The sequence below is a fragment of the Chironomus tepperi genome, unplaced genomic scaffold (assembly GCF_022539635.2).
Source record: "Chironomus tepperi strain 1889 unplaced genomic scaffold, CSIRO-AGI_Ctep_v1 contig_323, whole genome shotgun sequence".
Taxonomy (NCBI): Eukaryota; Metazoa; Arthropoda; class Insecta; order Diptera; family Chironomidae; genus Chironomus; species Chironomus tepperi.
The window spans coordinates 69,601-86,151 of record NW_027226445.1 but is presented as its reverse complement, the minus strand read 5'-3'; the positions used below and the strand labels follow the sequence as shown (position 1 = coordinate 86,151).

General features: G+C 29.6%; 5 protein-coding genes and 4 non-coding genes across 10 annotated transcripts in view; 5 read left to right on the top strand and 4 right to left on the bottom strand.

The window, feature by feature from the left end:
* Positions 1–10,083, top strand: part of Eip78C (Ecdysone-induced protein 78C) — a 42,420-nt gene extending 32,337 nt beyond the window's left edge. For both annotated transcript variants that reach the window (XM_070643713.1, XM_070643712.1), the window contains 3 exons: positions 3,856–4,508; positions 4,582–4,860; positions 5,135–10,083. In XM_070643713.1, coding sequence (XP_070499814.1) covers positions 3,856–4,508; positions 4,582–4,860; positions 5,135–5,518 — 1,316 coding nt within the window. In that variant the 3' untranslated portion in view covers positions 5,519–10,083. The remainder of the gene's footprint in view (positions 1–3,855; positions 4,509–4,581; positions 4,861–5,134) is intronic.
* Positions 5,005–5,077, top strand: TRNAF-GAA (transfer RNA phenylalanine (anticodon GAA)). The gene has a single exon. It is a non-coding gene; the product is annotated as a tRNA-Phe (tRNA).
* On the bottom strand, positions 10,009–11,854 carry Syx17 (syntaxin 17). Its single transcript, XM_070643716.1, has 4 exons — positions 11,319–11,854; positions 11,094–11,256; positions 10,809–11,014; positions 10,009–10,746 (listed from the first exon to the last, which is right to left on the bottom strand). The coding sequence occupies exons 1-4, from the start codon at positions 11,626–11,628 to the stop codon at positions 10,532–10,534; spliced, it is 894 nt and encodes a 297-aa protein (XP_070499817.1). The 5' UTR covers positions 11,629–11,854; the 3' UTR covers positions 10,009–10,531.
* A 224-nt stretch (positions 11,855–12,078) lies between these two features.
* On the bottom strand, positions 12,079–13,434 carry LOC139093055 (inositol monophosphatase 1). Its single transcript, XM_070643655.1, has 3 exons — positions 13,206–13,434; positions 12,647–13,146; positions 12,079–12,585 (listed from the first exon to the last, which is right to left on the bottom strand). Exons 1-3 carry the CDS (start codon positions 13,269–13,271, stop codon positions 12,318–12,320), a joined length of 834 nt encoding a protein of 277 aa, XP_070499756.1. The 5' UTR covers positions 13,272–13,434; the 3' UTR covers positions 12,079–12,317.
* On the top strand, positions 12,152–12,224 carry TRNAF-GAA (transfer RNA phenylalanine (anticodon GAA)). Its single transcript has one exon. It is a non-coding gene; the product is annotated as a tRNA-Phe (tRNA).
* Positions 13,435–13,528: 94 nt separating the features above from the next.
* Positions 13,529–16,405, bottom strand: LOC139093052 (inositol monophosphatase 1-like). Its single transcript, XM_070643652.1, has 3 exons — positions 16,086–16,405; positions 14,218–14,499; positions 13,529–14,161 (listed from the first exon to the last, which is right to left on the bottom strand). The coding sequence occupies exons 1-3, from the start codon at positions 16,149–16,151 to the stop codon at positions 13,679–13,681; spliced, it is 831 nt and encodes a 276-aa protein (XP_070499753.1). The 5' UTR covers positions 16,152–16,405; the 3' UTR covers positions 13,529–13,678.
* LOC139093053 (uncharacterized) lies at positions 14,501–15,487 on the top strand. Its single transcript, XM_070643653.1, has 3 exons — positions 14,501–14,973; positions 15,037–15,163; positions 15,225–15,487. Exons 1-3 carry the CDS (start codon positions 14,728–14,730, stop codon positions 15,326–15,328), a joined length of 477 nt encoding a protein of 158 aa, XP_070499754.1. The 5' UTR covers positions 14,501–14,727; the 3' UTR covers positions 15,329–15,487.
* On the top strand, positions 15,443–15,516 carry TRNAI-AAU (transfer RNA isoleucine (anticodon AAU)). Its single transcript has one exon. It is a non-coding gene; the product is annotated as a tRNA-Ile (tRNA).
* TRNAI-AAU (transfer RNA isoleucine (anticodon AAU)) lies at positions 15,711–15,784 on the bottom strand. The gene has a single exon. It is a non-coding gene; the product is annotated as a tRNA-Ile (tRNA).
* Positions 16,406–16,551: the final 146 nt, after the last annotated feature.

The window sequence follows — 16,551 nt, the reverse complement described above, 5'->3', positions numbered from 1 at the left end:
TATGCTCCGTGCCGATTCGGGTTTCAACAACAACAAAAAGAAAAAATATGAAGAAGTTTATTGACCCCCAACTAACCGTTTCTCTAACATTGTTCTCTCATTCTCTTTATGCTTCTCTCTTTTCGGTCGTGCACTCATCAGATTTCGTCTGCGAATTGGGAAATGCAATTCTAAGTTTCATGTTGTCTCCTTTGTGCATTAAAATGATTTTTTTATGATTTTAACAAGATGATACAAGACATATTAAGTCGATTTAGATTGCATCAATCTCTTATTAACTATAATTTTCCAAATGACTTATACACTATATTTATAAATTCTCTGGATCATGAACTTTAAGTTCTTGTGACTCTTGGGTTCAAATTTATTCTTATTTCGGGTTGACTTTGACAAAATAATGTCATCGACAATGGAATTGCTTCGCTTTCATACAAGTAATTCTGGCACACGACGAAGGAAAATCGAACAGCAGTGTCCACATGTTGACGTGACTATGACTGGCTGACATACTGGACATTATTTTTCGTCATTTCTATACCGTATACCTTGTTAGAAAGATTTAGATTCTCAAATCAGCAATCATTTTCTTAGAATAAAGGCACTTGACAATTTTAAAATAATCAGTATCCTCAGTAATTAATGGTTTTTAAGAAAACTTTACTCGCAAGGGAAAAAGATATCAGAACGAGGCGGAAAAAGATAAGATGTTTAAATATAAGGCACATAATGACAAGTCGCGGTTTCATGCAATTTTGTTCAAGGAGAGACAATAACGTGAAAAGTATTGTGCATTTTACGATGCGATCCAGGAAATGCATAGTTCAATTCTACCGATACATTATATATGAATAAATGAAAAAGTACAAAGTAATAATTTAAATTGAAAATTGCAATGCATTAGCATTTCTCACTATTGCCTTTTCTTTTCGTTTCATTTTTTTTTATTTTATAGCGGCGCGCAATAGTACAAGAAAGTACAATATTTTGCTTGCTGTAAATGTGTACGGTAGTGGTGCAGCAGTTAGCAAGTAACCTCGCTCATTCAAGCAATGAAACAATGGAAAAAGTGCATTCATATATATGTACATGTAGATATATTTTTTGGTTTATTGAACTCTCCATTTATATTATTATTATTATGTACGATAGTTGGTGTGTGTACAATAGCGTGAGGAGTTAAAGTGGCATCTAGTTCGCGAAATGCCATAAAAATAGTATTTGGGTTGAGGTGGAAAAACTACTTTACTCACTGTTTCATAAAATCAACTCTTTTAAGCTTAAAGGTCTCATTTGTCGGAGAATGAACTAAAAGAGCAAGGAATTGAAAATCATTCCTAATGGATTCTTTTACTTCTTTCTATTCTTCATCAAAAATACTGATAAAGTTATTATGTTCTTGAATGAAAACATGATTGTTGAGCAGCTAGCTGCAGCTTTAAATTTTGAAAATAAAATCACAATATTTTTGAAATATATTTAGGGCTCAGCTCTCCAGAAGTCTTAACCTACTTAATTGTATGCAAACTCACTGACTACTTGCTTAGCATTTGCATTGTTAATATGTTTCATATGTTTTGTAATAACCTTCATTCATAAAAGATTTTCAGTATATATACAGTCAGTATATATTGTAAACAACTTATTATTGATGTATTTTATGCAATTTTTCTTGTACTAATATTAATAATCCATCAAACATGCCTTACAAATCGCACGTACATATTAGAAAAAATTCAGTTTCCATCTCCCCATCGTCTTTCGTTTGCAAATTTTACATGTAAGTGAGATAGCTTATAGTATTCGTTTTGTGGGGCTAATAAACTCAGCGACCTAATGCATCAAATAAAGAGCTATAAATATAATGAATTAGCTATTCAAATAATTTTTTCTACTTATATATCTCTCGAGGTAAATCAAAATGTACAACTTTTTTTGCTGTAAGTTGTAAATATTTGTGAGTATAGAAATCTATTTGCTTGCATTTAAAGGTACAGCTGAATATTTATCTCTGTTCATTCGTTTGTATGAGGAAAACAACTAATGAATCAATGCCTTTGGAAAATAAAGATTAGATAAAACTAAAGCGGAAATTGTATAAAATTAATGTGAAATGATTTCTAATGAGAGCCTATACACATTTAAACATGAACACAATGTAAGGTTTTTCGCCTTTAAATTGCATATTGTACAATTTCTGCTGCAATTACAAATAATTGAAGATTTTTTAAAAGTGATTTGGAATAGAGTTTTAAATAGAATACACCTTCATGTTAAGAAATGAATCTTTTGACTTTGTGCTTATATTTTAAACAAATTTTAGCATCAAATTTTTGCATCAGATACCTAATGTTCTCTAACTTCTGTTTAGACTGACTATTCTCAATAATATTCCCGAACAGCAAAGCTAGTTCGCTATGGTACTGTAACGTCGCCGTATCAATGAACCCGTTCCTTAAAATTCCTAAAAATGCGGTTTGTCGCACTGTGTCGCTCGGGTTTAGCGGTACAAAACTACACATAATAAATGTAATATGTAAGAGTAAAATGTTGAAATATTGCGGTAGCAGGAGAGTAGAAAATACAATAACAAATGAAAAGATGAAAAAAGATCAAGAAAAACATTAGCATCACAAATGTGAGCATGAATTGAAACTGTGATGAGAAGTCAATGAACAATGTTGTTTCTGTCCTCTGTACATATATATGTATATTTCCTGACATACTTGTACATGAAGTATTGAAAAACATTGCATGCAATATTGCAACTATAATTGAAAGTCCAAAAAAGTAAAAATTGTAATTACGAAAGCACGACATAAAAAAATCTTTGCAGCAGTAGACATGCAAAATATTTTTTCAATGCAGCTTATCACGTAGGGAGTATTGCAATAGCAATAATCTTAATTTTTATGTTTCAATCAAAGTTGACAGAATGCATGGAAAATTCGAGATATATTTAATTAAGCACCAATGAAGGACAATTGAAAAAATCAGCTGTTTCGCTTATTTTCATACCTAGCAATGGGCAATGGGGCTAAAATTTTGTTACGTCTCTAACAATGAAAGCTTTTTTCCTGTGTTCGAAAAATTCAATCAAAATCAGAAACATAATAAAGTACCTCTTGTCGTCGATTGGATTAAGCATTACTAGTATTGTCCCTTGTAGCCAGGTTTATTAGAGATTTCACAAGGAAATCATACATGATTACCGAAGAGTGTAGTAACTTCCTGATTTCAACTTTTCTTTATTATATGTAGTTGTAATAATGCGGATAAGAGCGGGAATAGCTTTCAAGCCAATTCAAAGAGTTTATGAAAAGGTAATAAAGCTAGGAAGATACGTGACAGTGGGCAGATCGGAGAAATGTTATGCGGCTGAGAAACTTATTTACGGTAAAATTACATAGTGCAACAAACTGTACTGAAATGAATTTTTGTAGGAAAAAGCAAAAGTTTTGCATTTCAATCGAGACACGGAAGTGCATTTTCACTTTTCTTAGCTTCCATGTGAAATTATGCGGTTTGTTTTTATATATATATTTTCATCGTTTTGCTTAAGAAGGAAGGTAGAAAGAGGTATTGTAAGAGTTGAAGCAATAAATTATGCTTCATACAATTTCATTCACCTTTTCATTTCTCTGGTCTTTCTCTCATTCGCTATTTATTTTCATTCTGTTTTGCTTACCATTTTCGTAAAATTATTGGTAGAATTCTTAATAGGAAAGTTACTACTCTCTTGAAGAAAAGAACCGTTCGTTTTATGTGGCTGTGGCTATAATATAATGTTACATTATAAAGTAAATAAATGCACAACATAAATTAATTTGTTCTCTTCTTAATTTTCTTTGACTATAGCTGTACGATACGGTCGTGTTCCAAAACGTACTCGTGATATTGGCGGTAACGCAATCGTAGATGACTTATCGTCGAATGGTATGATTGTAAATGGTCAAGCTGTGAATGGAAACGCAAACATTTATGTGACAAATATTCGTGTTGTCAATGCAACAGTCGCAGTAGCAACATCTATACAAAACACGACAAGTATTAATAGTTCTGCTTATTCCCCATCAATTGTAACAACAACAACATCAGCATCAACAGATATCAGCAGTGTAAAGAGTACACAAAGTGCACTGTTAGTTTCTTCACATCAACAAATGTGTTCAACCACCACTACTAATCCACCGATCGAGCAAATATCGTACATTAGCGCAGAAATGATTGAGGCATCACATATGAACAATAATAATAATAATAATAATAATAATAACAATAATAATAACAATAATAATAATTCTGATGAGAATCAAGAATTATCTGTGTATGATGTGATATTGTGTGTGTCGCAGGCACATCGAACCCATTGTTCATACACAGAGTGTGCAGTGAAAGGACTCAATCATCGACCATTAATAATGCCAAATAGTTATCAATCATCTAATAACACATCTAATAATTTAATTACATCTTCTACACAACAAACACAGGCGATGGATGATAGTGGGGTAAGTTTTTCTTTTCTTCATTTCCTTAACATTCATTTTGAAACTAATGAACTTTTTATGCTTTTATATACAGATAATACCATCATCAGTTTCTGAATCGTTAGAGCAGCAGCGCATTTTCCTTTGGCAACAGTATGCACTTCGCATGACTCCGTCAGTTCAACGTGTAGTGGAATTTGCTAAACGTGTACCTGGATTTTGTGATTTCACTCAAGACGATCAATTAATATTAATAAAATTAGGCTTTTTCGAAGTATGGCTAAATTACATCGCAAAGGCAACCACCGATTTAACACTAACGTTTGATGACGGCACTTTTATGACTCGTCAACAACTTGAGATTATGTATGATGTAAGTACCTTAAACTTTGTAAATTATTTTAAATATTTAAATTTGATAAGTTAAAATGTACAAAATTATTTTTAAAAACCTCATAAAAATGAGAGCCTTGTATTAAGTTTGTCTTTTGTCAAAAGTCTTCATATAATCAAATATGCCGAAATAGCTCAGTTGGGAGAGCGTTAGACTGAAGATCTAAAGGTCCCCGGTTCAATCCCGGGTTTCGGCATTTACTTTTTTTTCATTTTTTTTATTTAATTTTTTTCTTCATATTTATTTTTTTTAGGCTGACTTTGTCAACGCCCTGTGCAATTTTACAAATGGACTTAATGCATGTAATCTAAATGATACAGAAGTTGGTCTCTATTCAGCATTAATTCTACTTGCTGCTGATCGTCCCAGTATAACAGAACAAAAACTAATATTGAAAACTCGTGAGCGAGTAGCAGAAGCATTACGACTTCAAATCGTACGTTCAAGGCCAAATACAGCAAATGCCCTCCAAATTATGCCGGCCCTCGAAGCAAAAATTATGGAATTGCGTACACTCGGTTTACGCCACTTTAATCATCTAGATTTTTTCAGAATTAATTGGCAATATTCATCACGCTTGCCGCCTTTATTTGTGGAAATATTTGATATTCCAAAATCTGAAGAAGACTTGCAATAAAAAATTTCTTAATAATTTTATTGCGATCAACTATCAAAAGTAAAGCAACAAGAAAAAAAATAAAAAAAATATGAATATTATGTAGATTACAAATAATTTAAAAATATAAAATATAAAAATTGGAAAACGTGAAATTGATTTCTGCCAAAAAAGATGTAATTTTGAACTGATAAGGACTAAACTCAAAAAAATGATTTTAATTAATAAAATCTATCGTATTCTAGAAGAGGGCCGTTGATTTACTAACTAATACGATTAATTAAGATTTATGAAATATAAAATTAAACAATTTGCGGCCATAGATAAAAATGAAAACAAAATGTTCATTGATATAGTGTTCTTCCCTTTCTTAAAAACAAAAGAAATGATTAAAATATTGTACAAGAACTCGAGAGTAAAAATATTTCTTTAAATTTTTGTTTTACAAATCCAATTGTACTGAGGCACAGAGACTTTTGTTGTTATCTTGCATCTTTTCATTCAAAAATTTTATTTCTTTATTCTTCATTTTATAGAGTTTTATGGCCGAATCCAGGGACATTTCTATTGACATTGTCATGGCAAGTTGATAAGCAAGTCGACATAAATTCTCAAAAATCCAGTTAATTGAAGAATCTTTTCCGTAAGTCAGAAAGATTCAGCCACATTCTTTAAATCAGTTATTCAAATTCTATGCTCTACGAGTCGCGATCAATATGGCGATAAGATCAAAAATGTATGAAAGCTCTAGATCATCCCTGCTGAAAACTATTGAAAATTAAAGTTAATTTGACTATAAAAATCTCAATATTTTCGAGATTCTACTATGTCGCTAAGAAACTTTTTGTTCGAAAATGAGTGTGAAAAATAATAAATTTGACAATGACAGGTAGTCAGTTAGTCTAGAACTAAAATTAGAAAAATAAAAACTGAAATTAATCAAATAAAATTTTTAGATGAACAGATAAGATGAATTGAAAATTCGATAAATGTCTAAGCCAAGTGAAAAAAAAAAAAAAACTCAAATTTTAAGAATCACGAATGTGAAAATTTCGATCAAGAACGTGAAATTGATGAAATTATGATTGTAGATGTACAATACATAAATTTAAAGTATAATTACATTACATTGCATAATTGTAAACTTGTTTTTTTGTTTTATTATTGATAAATTAATTAATTAAAATAAAAGTAATAAAGATACAACAAAATGCAACATAAAAAAGAAACTGCACAGTAATTTTATGCATCAGACGCTAAAATAAGAGGCGTGAGTTATGGACTCTTTACTATGTGATATCTCTTTTTTAATGAAAAGAAATAAATAAAAAGTCACTATGTTATACGTAGCGAATGACTGCAGCGTATTTCCATTTCAATGCCAATCATTGTGAAGTGAAAAATATGATAAAAAAAATTCAGTAAGTTAATTATTTAATCTCATTAGCGAAATTTTTCTTGTCTTTTTTTATTTCTTCAGTTTTGTTTTTTTTAAAACCTTTATCAAAGATTTCTCTTTTTGACATATTAAAGTGATATTGTTTACAGTATAAATTAGGCATTAAGTAAAAACGAATTTGAACAAAAATGAAAATGAAAATGAAAAAAAAAAAAAATTAAAGAACCACTCAATAATATTTATAAACGGCAATTGAAAAATTTATGTACTGTATACTATTTTTTGATAAAATCAAATAAAATATATTATTTGAATAAACATTTTTGGCATATTTGCGTGATAAAGTTGATGTCTTTTTTCATATATTTTTTATTTGCAAATCATATAAATGAATTGATGCGAGCACTGCCCATACTTATAGTCAAATATGCAAACGACAAGAAACCCAAGACTAATCCATTCCGAATTCTTGCTCGACTAGCCAGAATAGGTTTCTTAAATGGTCTCATTTACACAGTCAGTCAATAAGGAAAAAAAAACAGTGTGAAAATGTGCAGAAACTAATTAATGTCATAAATACATACATACATGCACTGATTAAAGGATTAGCAATATTAAAGAAAATTCCCATCATAATAACTCCAATTGAAGATAGAAAAAAAAATCTCATTACTTTTATGCATAATCATAAATATTTTTTATAAAATTTTGTTGATTCAAATTCTTTCATTTGATTATCAAAAAAAAATGTTTATAGGCACATATGCATACATATGTGGAATTAGACCAAATGACAAAGAATTTTCGGCCATTCATCAAAAACTAGTGAAATTCAATAAATTTAAAATTCAGAATGGTTGTATTTCTTTAAAGAAAATTTCTCAAATATTTTTAAGTAAAATTCAAGTTTAATTCCACAATTATGTATGCATAAGTATCTATTTATCCTCCCATCAATTACTAGATTTGAATTTTCTTACATACACAAAAACATATAAAACAATTCTCAAGAATGAAGAAATCTACTTATAAAGTGAAAAAGATAGATAGATAGCTAGATAGATTAAGAATGATGACGATGTTGAGAATTTAAATGAATGTAACAATAAGGCAACATATCGGCATTCTTAGAAATGAAGAATTTTTATTGAAATGAATATGAAATTTTTTTCGTATTGCGGTAGGATTAAAGAGTAATGGAGAGTTTTTCTAGAAAAAAAAATTAGAACATAAGAAGAATCTTGGTGCTGTCCTACTGGAAAGATTATTTAATGAATAGAAGATTTACAAAATATTTTTTCTTCATTCGATGAATCAAAATACGAGAAATAATGAGAATATTATTGTATGTAATTTAGGGTTTGAAAGAATCATGATGACAAAATTGTAAGCTTGCTGATTTGTTGATGATTTGACATAATAATAACCAAAATGAAGTCATAGAGATCTAAAACCGTGTGTTCCACACTATTTTTGATACAAATAATATTTAAAAATCTAAAATCATCAAAATTTCATCAAGTTTATAATTTTTAATTCATTTAGAAAAGAAAACAAAGTGTTCAACAATTTATTTTGAGAAAACTTTCACCAAAGTTATGAAAGCTATAAAAAAAATAAAAATTTATTTCAAACCCTTGTGAGAATTAGATGGAAAATGAATGTAGGAAAGAATTTAGCGAATTTTGGAACTAGGATGAATGCTTGATTAGGGAAAATTTATTCTGAAGAATATAAAAAATAGAGAATACAATAATGAAGAAAAAAAAACTAGTAAATGAAAAAATAAATGCATATATATACCTTACGAAATACCAATAGCTTAAAAATGAAAGAAAAATCAAACTCTCCGCAAATAAACTCTCAATACTAGCAACAATTTTTAGATTTTGACGATAATTGAACAAATAAATATCACAATTTAATTTCCCGGAGACACCATGAAAAAAAAATTTAAAGTTACATGTTTGTGTAGTTTGAAAAAATAACTTATAAATAAAATATAATAAAAATCAATTTCAGAATTTGAAAAAAAAAAATAATAAAATAATTAAATAAAAAGTTTTAATTTTTCCTCCCTCTCTCCCACTTCCAATAATTAAACCATAGTGAAAACAAGGAACATAGATTCTTTCATAAATAAAATAAAAAATAATAATTATAATTATGGTATAATATATTAATTGTATAGTGGAATTTTAAAAAAACAGAAAATACATATAGATAAATGAATGACAAAAATGCTCTTCAAATTGAGTCTGATGTCTGATTGATGATTGATGAATAGATAAATTGCTGTATTCAAATTTCTTAGATAATGATGAAATTATATTTTTTACATAAAACCATCTTGTTTGATTTTAATGTTATCGAAAATAATGTTTAGAGTTAATTTGAATTTAATTACTATGAGTTTGATTTTCAGCTTATATCCTTAAAGGGTCATTTTGAATTGACGTCTAGTCAGAGCACGAAGTCGACTCGTATTATAAAGGAAGTCGAGTCAACTTGAGTAGACTTTTCCATTCAAAATTCGTGTCGACTTCGAGCTCTGCGTCTAGTTTTAGAGTGATTGAAGATCTACAATGGAGGAATACCTAACAAAATATCACTAGTCATTTGTAATAGATCCTTAAAGGAAACTCTAAATATTATGGTTCGTTCCCATCGAGGATATCAATTTGATTCAATATGATTTGTGAGAGATAAAAGCACTAGTTCAAATTTATTACTTTATATGTATTAAAGAATTATATTTTTTAGGAACAAAGCTATTCTCAAAACGAGAAATTCTAAGGCTATGTTAGAATTTATTTGCTCTGTCATATTCATAATTACAAACTTTAAGAAACTTGATAAAGTTTTGTGAAAAATTTAAACATAGGAAAATTTCTTTGGAACAAAACGAAAAATGAACCTGCCCATGCTTAGAATTCAAGTTATGAAGGAACAACAAGATACTTGTTGATTTTATTATTACATTAACTTAAATTATGTTAAAAGAAAATAAAACTCAAGTCAATTTTTAAGATTATTTAAAAATATTTTTTTCTTGTTTTTATTATTATATAAATTTAATTAATTTTTTGTCATCATTAAATAAGTGAAATTGATAAAAAAAAAAATGGTCGAAAATTGTATGAGTTTATAGTGGAAATAATGTAAATAAAAATTACTTATAACTAATTTGCAGCAAAAATGAAGAAAAAAAATATATGACTTCTTTTAAAATTTAATTTAATGAAGATATATTTGAGGAATAAAAACATATCTTTCATCAAAAATGTATTCAAAATTAGTTCAATTTCTTTGAAATATTTTACAGGAATATGATTTTTAGACTTTTGAACTTTAACTGATTTATAGCTTGAAACAATTTCAATTATATTGATATCACATTAATTATCATTAACCAATTCTAATTTAAATCTAATAAACAAATGAGCACATGGAAGAGCTGATGTGTACAAGCGCCATAAATTTGCAATAAAATTCACAAATCGAATATAATTTTAATCTACCATTCCAAGTATTTAGTTCCACTATTCACTAGCTATCGATTTTTTCAAAGCTTACATATTTAAATTAATCTATTAACTAGTGAGTATTATTAAAAATATTAATATATATTAAAATTATCTTTTAAATGTTACTTGTTGCTCTTCATTTTCTTGTTCTTTTGGGATGTCTGAATTTAAATCAGATGCCTCTGGAGTTGTGGGTGAATCTGCTTTTTTAAGGAATTTTCCACCAGCATATCCACAAATGCCACCACAAAGTGTTGCCGCTGATCCCGCTTTTATACCTGCTATTAATCCAACAGGTCCAAGCATACATGCTCCAACTAAGCCTAAATTTAGTTTAAGTTTTGATTATTATTTCAATGATTTTTAATATTAAGCTTTGTTTTACCTCCAACAATCGGATACATTGTCTTTTTATATTTAAGCGCCGTTTCTAGATGCCTCGTTCCCTCTTCAACTTGAATTTCTGCCACTTCTACATTTTCTGCTATTTTCTCTACCATTGGAGCCTGCTCTATGACTAATTCATGTACATTGCTATATAATTGTGAAATGGCTACACATTCTGTCTGTAGATTCTCAAATTCCCTTAATCTATAGGAAGTAAACAAAAAATATGAGACTTTGTTTACAAGAGTCAAATGATTGATTGCTTAACTGTATGCATACTTACATAGCTTCCCTTGACTCAATTTCTCGTTTTCTTAATTCGCGATCATCAACTTGCAGTTGGATTTGTAAATTTTGATTTTTCATTTCCTGTGGTGACAAATCATAATCGATATCGCTGTTTGAATGATGTGACAATTCATTCAATTTCTCAATTGGTTTCATATCTATAATTTGTTATTTAAAATTATTAATACTCTGTTATTTCTAGCATTACTAATTTGTTTACCTTGGTACATTTGTATTTCTTTAAGAGCCTCATCTCGCCTTCTAGATGTAAGTTCATCAAATTTCTCATGATCTTCGTCTCTTGTTCTCGATCTTAAATGATCAATTTCGATTAATAACTGTTTCAGTTGTTTTACAACCCTTAAACAATTTATTGCATCTTTTCGCAATTTTTCCAAGTCATTCAAGGACGATGAATTAGAGTTTGCAATACGGAAATTCCGTAATTGTAATATTTTGTGATGAATTTGATCATTAAATTTATTTATTGATATTTCTGCGACTTTTAAAGGAATCTTGTTTTGATCCATAGCAAAATATTTTGAAACTTATATATTAAATCACAAAGTAACGATGGTCAATTTCTTTGTTCTTTATAAAATTTGTATTCTAAGCCTTTTAAGTTGATATCCAACCCATAACAGTAATTAATTTGATAAAAAATATTGTATAGCTTTACAATTTAAATGACAATCACAACTTTGTTCGACTTGTTATTATGAAATGATGAAAATTTTTTGGTTCGTATTAAATTCTGTTTATTTTTATTAAAAAATAATAAAAAAGCTATGCAACCCCAACTTTCGAAAAAGAGGTAAAGAACTTTTCGAATGTCGAATTTTTGAAAATAATAAGCCGTTAGAAACTTTTTGCTCTACTACCTAATTAAGTCAAATAATAATATTGGTTTTTAACACTATTTTAATAAATTATTCGTTTTAAACTAAATCTTTACAGTAAAACATGTTTTAATATAAATCTTTATGCTAATTTATTACTTTTATTTATTGCTTTTAAACGTGTTTAGTCACTTACACAAACATCAATCGAGTAGCCGAAATAGCTCAGTTGGGAGAGCGTTAGACTGAAGATCTAAAGGTCCCCGGTTCAATCCCGGGTTTCGGCAACCGATATCTTTTTTGCTTTTTTTAGTGGCGATTTTGATTTTTTTTTATTAGCACTAGATTTCATATGTTTGAATATATAGAGGAAAGGGGATTCATTCATCATCACGTGGACTTGGATAGTATTGAATTAATTCAGCCGTCAACTGTTTTGCCATTTCAATGTTATTGGCTACTAACAATCGACGTGACATTATGTCAAATTCTCCTCCTGATGGATCTATTGTTATACCTCCTGCTTCTCGAACGATGAACTCACTTGCTGCATAGTCCCAAGCATGAGCACCAAAATCATATGCACATTCTGCAGCTCCTAATGCAACATAGCATATGTTTAGAACTGCACCTCCAAGGCACCTTAAACTTCAATAAAAGTTTCATTTAAAAATTAAAGCTAAAATCAAAACGTATAGCATAATCTTACCCATGTCCTTTTCTGACAAGTTTACTTAAATTTTCCATGATAACTTTAACTTTTTCACTTTCCCTGTTTGTTCCAAACTCAACCATAATAAGCGCTTTTGTTAAATCTTTTTCATCGGAAACATGAATTTGATGACCGTTGTAAAAGGCACCTTGACCACGACGTGCTGTAAATTTCTGTCCCAAAACTGGATTATAAACGATTCCAATTTCCGTTACTTTGTTCACTAATAATGCTATAGAAATTGCCGAATGTGGAAAACTGTGTACAAAATTCATAGTTCCATCGATTGGATCTATAATCCATGTCGGTGCATTTGTCAATATTGCTTTCTTTCCTTCACTCATATCTTCTTCACCAATAAACTGATGATCAGGAAATTTTGCGCGAATTCCATCAACAAAAAGCTTTTCAACTTGCTGATCAGTTTCCGTAACAAAATCAGTTGGATGAGATTTGATTTGTACAGTTTTTCTTTGCGAATTACGTGAAGCTACAAGCTGGAATCAAATTTGATCTTAAAGAAAGACAAGAAAACTTATTTAATTCAATAATTTACCTCTCCAGCTTCATCAACGAGCTTCATAGCTAATTCATAACAATCATCAATATTCATGTCCGACATTTGTGCTTTAGAATAGTTTGTGCTTCGACTTCAAATGTAATTTCAAGTGTCTAAATTAGTAATCTACTTAACGATGCGGTTAAATTAAAAATAAAACGATAGCAACACCAATGAGATCTTTAAAATGAAAAAAACTTCTTATCAAATTATGTAAACATACACAACAAGCGACAACTGTAAATAAATAAACAGCTGATTGAAATAGTACTAGATTCTTCCAACCACATAATTTTAGATAATAATTCAAAATACAAATATTTTGCACTAACACATATTAAATTCTTTATTAGAACTCAGAGATTTCCTAAACATTGAACATATACATTGATATTTTTGGAATAACAGTTTTCTACACATAATAGAATTTTCCTGATTTGGCCATGATCATCCTTGTAGATTCAAAATATTTAGTCATCACGTGGCATTGGATAAAATTGAGTTAAATGAGAAACGACTTCATCTGCTAATTCCTTTGATGAAGCACAGATGATACGACGACTCATTAGATCGACTTCACCACCAGCAGGATCACAGCAGTAGCCACCAGCCTCATTAACAATTAACATACCAGCCATAAAGTCCCATATGTGTATACCATATTCATAATAAAGATCAGCTCCTCCTAATGCAACGGATGCAATATTCAAAGCAGCAGATCCAAGCGATCGAAAACCATGAGCTATTTTTACAAGTTTAGTGATGTTCTCAAGTACAACTTTGGTTTTCTCTTCTTCACGACTTGTTCCAAATTCAGTCACTAACAAAGCACTGGAAAGATTTTTCTCTCCAGAGACTTTAATTGGCTGGCCATTGTAAAATGCACCTTGGCCACGTCGTGCAGTGAATTTTTGTCCCAAAACGGGATTATAAATAATTCCGATTTCGGCTTTCTAAAAGTGATTTGACTTAGATATTTGGAAATGATAAGTTTTTGCTAGTCACTCACCTTTTCTATTACACAAGCAACAGAAATTGCAGAATGTGGAAAACTATGCACAAAGTTCATTGTGCCATCAACTGGGTCGATTATCCATGTTGGATCATCAGTTAATTCTGCTTTTTTACCACTGCTTGAATCTTCTTCTCCTATGAACTTATGATTTGGATATTTTGCCTTAATTCCATCAATTAAAAGCTTTTCAACTTGTTGATCTGTTTCAGTAACAAGATCAATATCACTAGACTTTTGTTCAATTAATTTACGTTCGGAGTTTCGGCTCTCAATAATCTGCAGAATTAAAATAAATTGGATATGAGTGAGATATCATAATATTGTCAAATAAAGTTCAACTCTAGCTATAATTCTCAATACGTCGTGACAATTGTCTCAATATATTTCCACATTAACAGCTGTTCCTTTAATTTTCATACATAGAAGTTGCTTTTGAGTAAATTTTAGTGAACATACGTCGACAGTAGTTTCGACTTTTAAGACAATAAGGTGTACATTGACTAGATGACGTTATCAAATTTCACAGTTTTTCTTCTAACTTTCATTGCTTTTGGTGCCTTCGTAGTTATTTTCAGAAGACACAAAAGTTCACAAAAGGATGTGATAGTTTACACAATAGGAAACAAAGATTTCCTGATTGAAGAAGATAATGAGCATAGCGTTCATGGATTATTACATGTATCTCAAATTGTGAAAAAGGTTCAAGATGATGATGATCTGACGGTGGTTCAAGCACCTTTTCCAAAAAATGTAAGTTCAAAACAGTAAGCTATTCTGCTAGACTTTACTTTAGTTAATTGAAAACTTATTTAGGGACAAGATTTTATCATAACGCTTGTTCGTACTCTGAACTACAATTCTATATACACAAATGAGGAGTTGTTGAAAAGTGAAAAAGAAGATGACAATTTTTGGGTTCTCATATCTGACGGTGCAATAGGTAAATTTGTTTCGAGAATAACTGATTTTTATGCTGACTAATTTTATAATTTAAATTTCAGGCACTAATTATGTAACTGTGGAAATTAATTCATATATGGATATTGATGCTGACATCGAGTTTTATGGATATAAAAAGGAAGATCCAAAACCAAAGGATTTATAATGCATAAAGTTGATTTAACGAAAAAATAAATAAGTAATAAGAATGTTTTCATAATTCAGAGCAAAATTTTTTTATATTGCTTCTTTGCCAACCACGGCGTCAACTAAAGCAATTGGCCCCATAGCTCAGTTGGTTAGAGCGTCGTGCTAATAACGCGAAGGTCGTGAGTTCGATCCTCTCTGGAGCCAAAATTCTTTTTTGTCAATTTTTTTTATAGACAATTATTATTTTAGCTCAGAATTTTGTGATAATAATCGTATTTAATTATTTCAAACAAACAAATTTTTAATTAAGTTCCTACGAGAAGGGTTAAAAGCTTTAAATTTTCAACCTGTTTATTTTATTTTTTCAAAAAAAGGAACAAAAAGCAAAAAAAAAAAGATGGCTCCAGAGAGGATCGAACTCACGACCTTCGCGTTATTAGCACGACGCTCTAACCAACTGAGCTATGGGGCCTCTTAATTCGTTGTGAAATTTTGTACAAAATACAAATAAATCCATGACACGCTATGAATTGAATTTTAAATAAAGTTTCATTTTTCGTCCATTCTATTCATATTAACTATAATAATTCTCACTTAATCTAATTAGTTTTTGATTTAAGAATCAAAATCACTGAACATAACCGCAAATATATTGATAACAGATTCTAATGTAATATCTAAGCAACATGGCATGTTTTACTTCCTTACATAAATAAAAATCAATGCAAATCGATTTCATTTTAGGACATTGTTTAAATAGACAATTAATTTACCTTTCCAGCTTCATCAATCAATTGTGAGATGAGCTCGTAATAATCGTTTACTTCTGAGTTTGACATTTTCTGACTGATTAATAATTTATATTTCTTTAAATTCGAATAAATTAAAACTTTTTGGTATTATTTTTCCTAAACTGAAGTTTTTAACTTAAACTTCAAAACTGTAGTAACTTCTGCGGAACCTTTACAGAATATCAATTTGCTTTGATATACACTAATCAATTGTTTAGCATAAACTGCAACTCAATTTGTAAATTACTTGATTTAAATACAATTATTTTTGTTCCCTTTTCTTGTTTATTTCTAAACCTTAAGTAGCGTATCCAAAGTTTTTGTTAAATGATCGGTAATAAAGTGAAGTAGTAGATTACTTCCAATAAGAACACTTGTATGCGTAAAAGTATATTCACAAAACCGGCTTTTACTGCTGCAACAAAAAATCAGTTGCTCCGTGGATTTT

Coding starts and splice junctions, on each gene's coding strand:
- Syx17 (XM_070643716.1), bottom strand. CDS start 11,628: ATGGATCAAAACAAGATTCCTTTAAAAGTCGCAGAAATATCAATAAAT. Junction 11,257..11,318: donor AGAAATACAAATGTACCAAG/GTAAACAAATTA, acceptor AACAAATTATAG/ATATGAAACCAATTGAGAAA. Junction 11,015..11,093: donor ATTGAGTCAAGGGAAGCTAT/GTAAGTATGCAT, acceptor TACTTCCTATAG/ATTAAGGGAATTTGAGAATC.
- LOC139093055 (XM_070643655.1), bottom strand. CDS start 13,271: ATGTCGGACATGAATATTGATGATTGTTATGAATTAGCTATGAAGCTC. Junction 13,147..13,205: donor TCGTTGATGAAGCTGGAGAG/GTAAATTATTGA, acceptor ATTTGATTCCAG/CTTGTAGCTTCACGTAATTC. Junction 12,586..12,646: donor CTTGTCAGAAAAGGACATGG/GTAAGATTATGC, acceptor CTTTTATTGAAG/TTTAAGGTGCCTTGGAGGTG.
- LOC139093053 (XM_070643653.1), top strand. CDS start 14,728: ATGACGTTATCAAATTTCACAGTTTTTCTTCTAACTTTCATTGCTTTT. Junction 14,974..15,036: donor AAGCACCTTTTCCAAAAAAT/GTAAGTTCAAAA, acceptor AAACTTATTTAG/GGACAAGATTTTATCATAAC. Junction 15,164..15,224: donor CATATCTGACGGTGCAATAG/GTAAATTTGTTT, acceptor TTTAAATTTCAG/GCACTAATTATGTAACTGTG.
- LOC139093052 (XM_070643652.1), bottom strand. CDS start 16,151: ATGTCAAACTCAGAAGTAAACGATTATTACGAGCTCATCTCACAATTG. Junction 14,500..16,085: donor TGATTGATGAAGCTGGAAAG/GTAAATTAATTG, acceptor TTAATTCTGCAG/ATTATTGAGAGCCGAAACTC. Junction 14,162..14,217: donor TTGCTTGTGTAATAGAAAAG/GTGAGTGACTAG, acceptor AATCACTTTTAG/AAAGCCGAAATCGGAATTAT.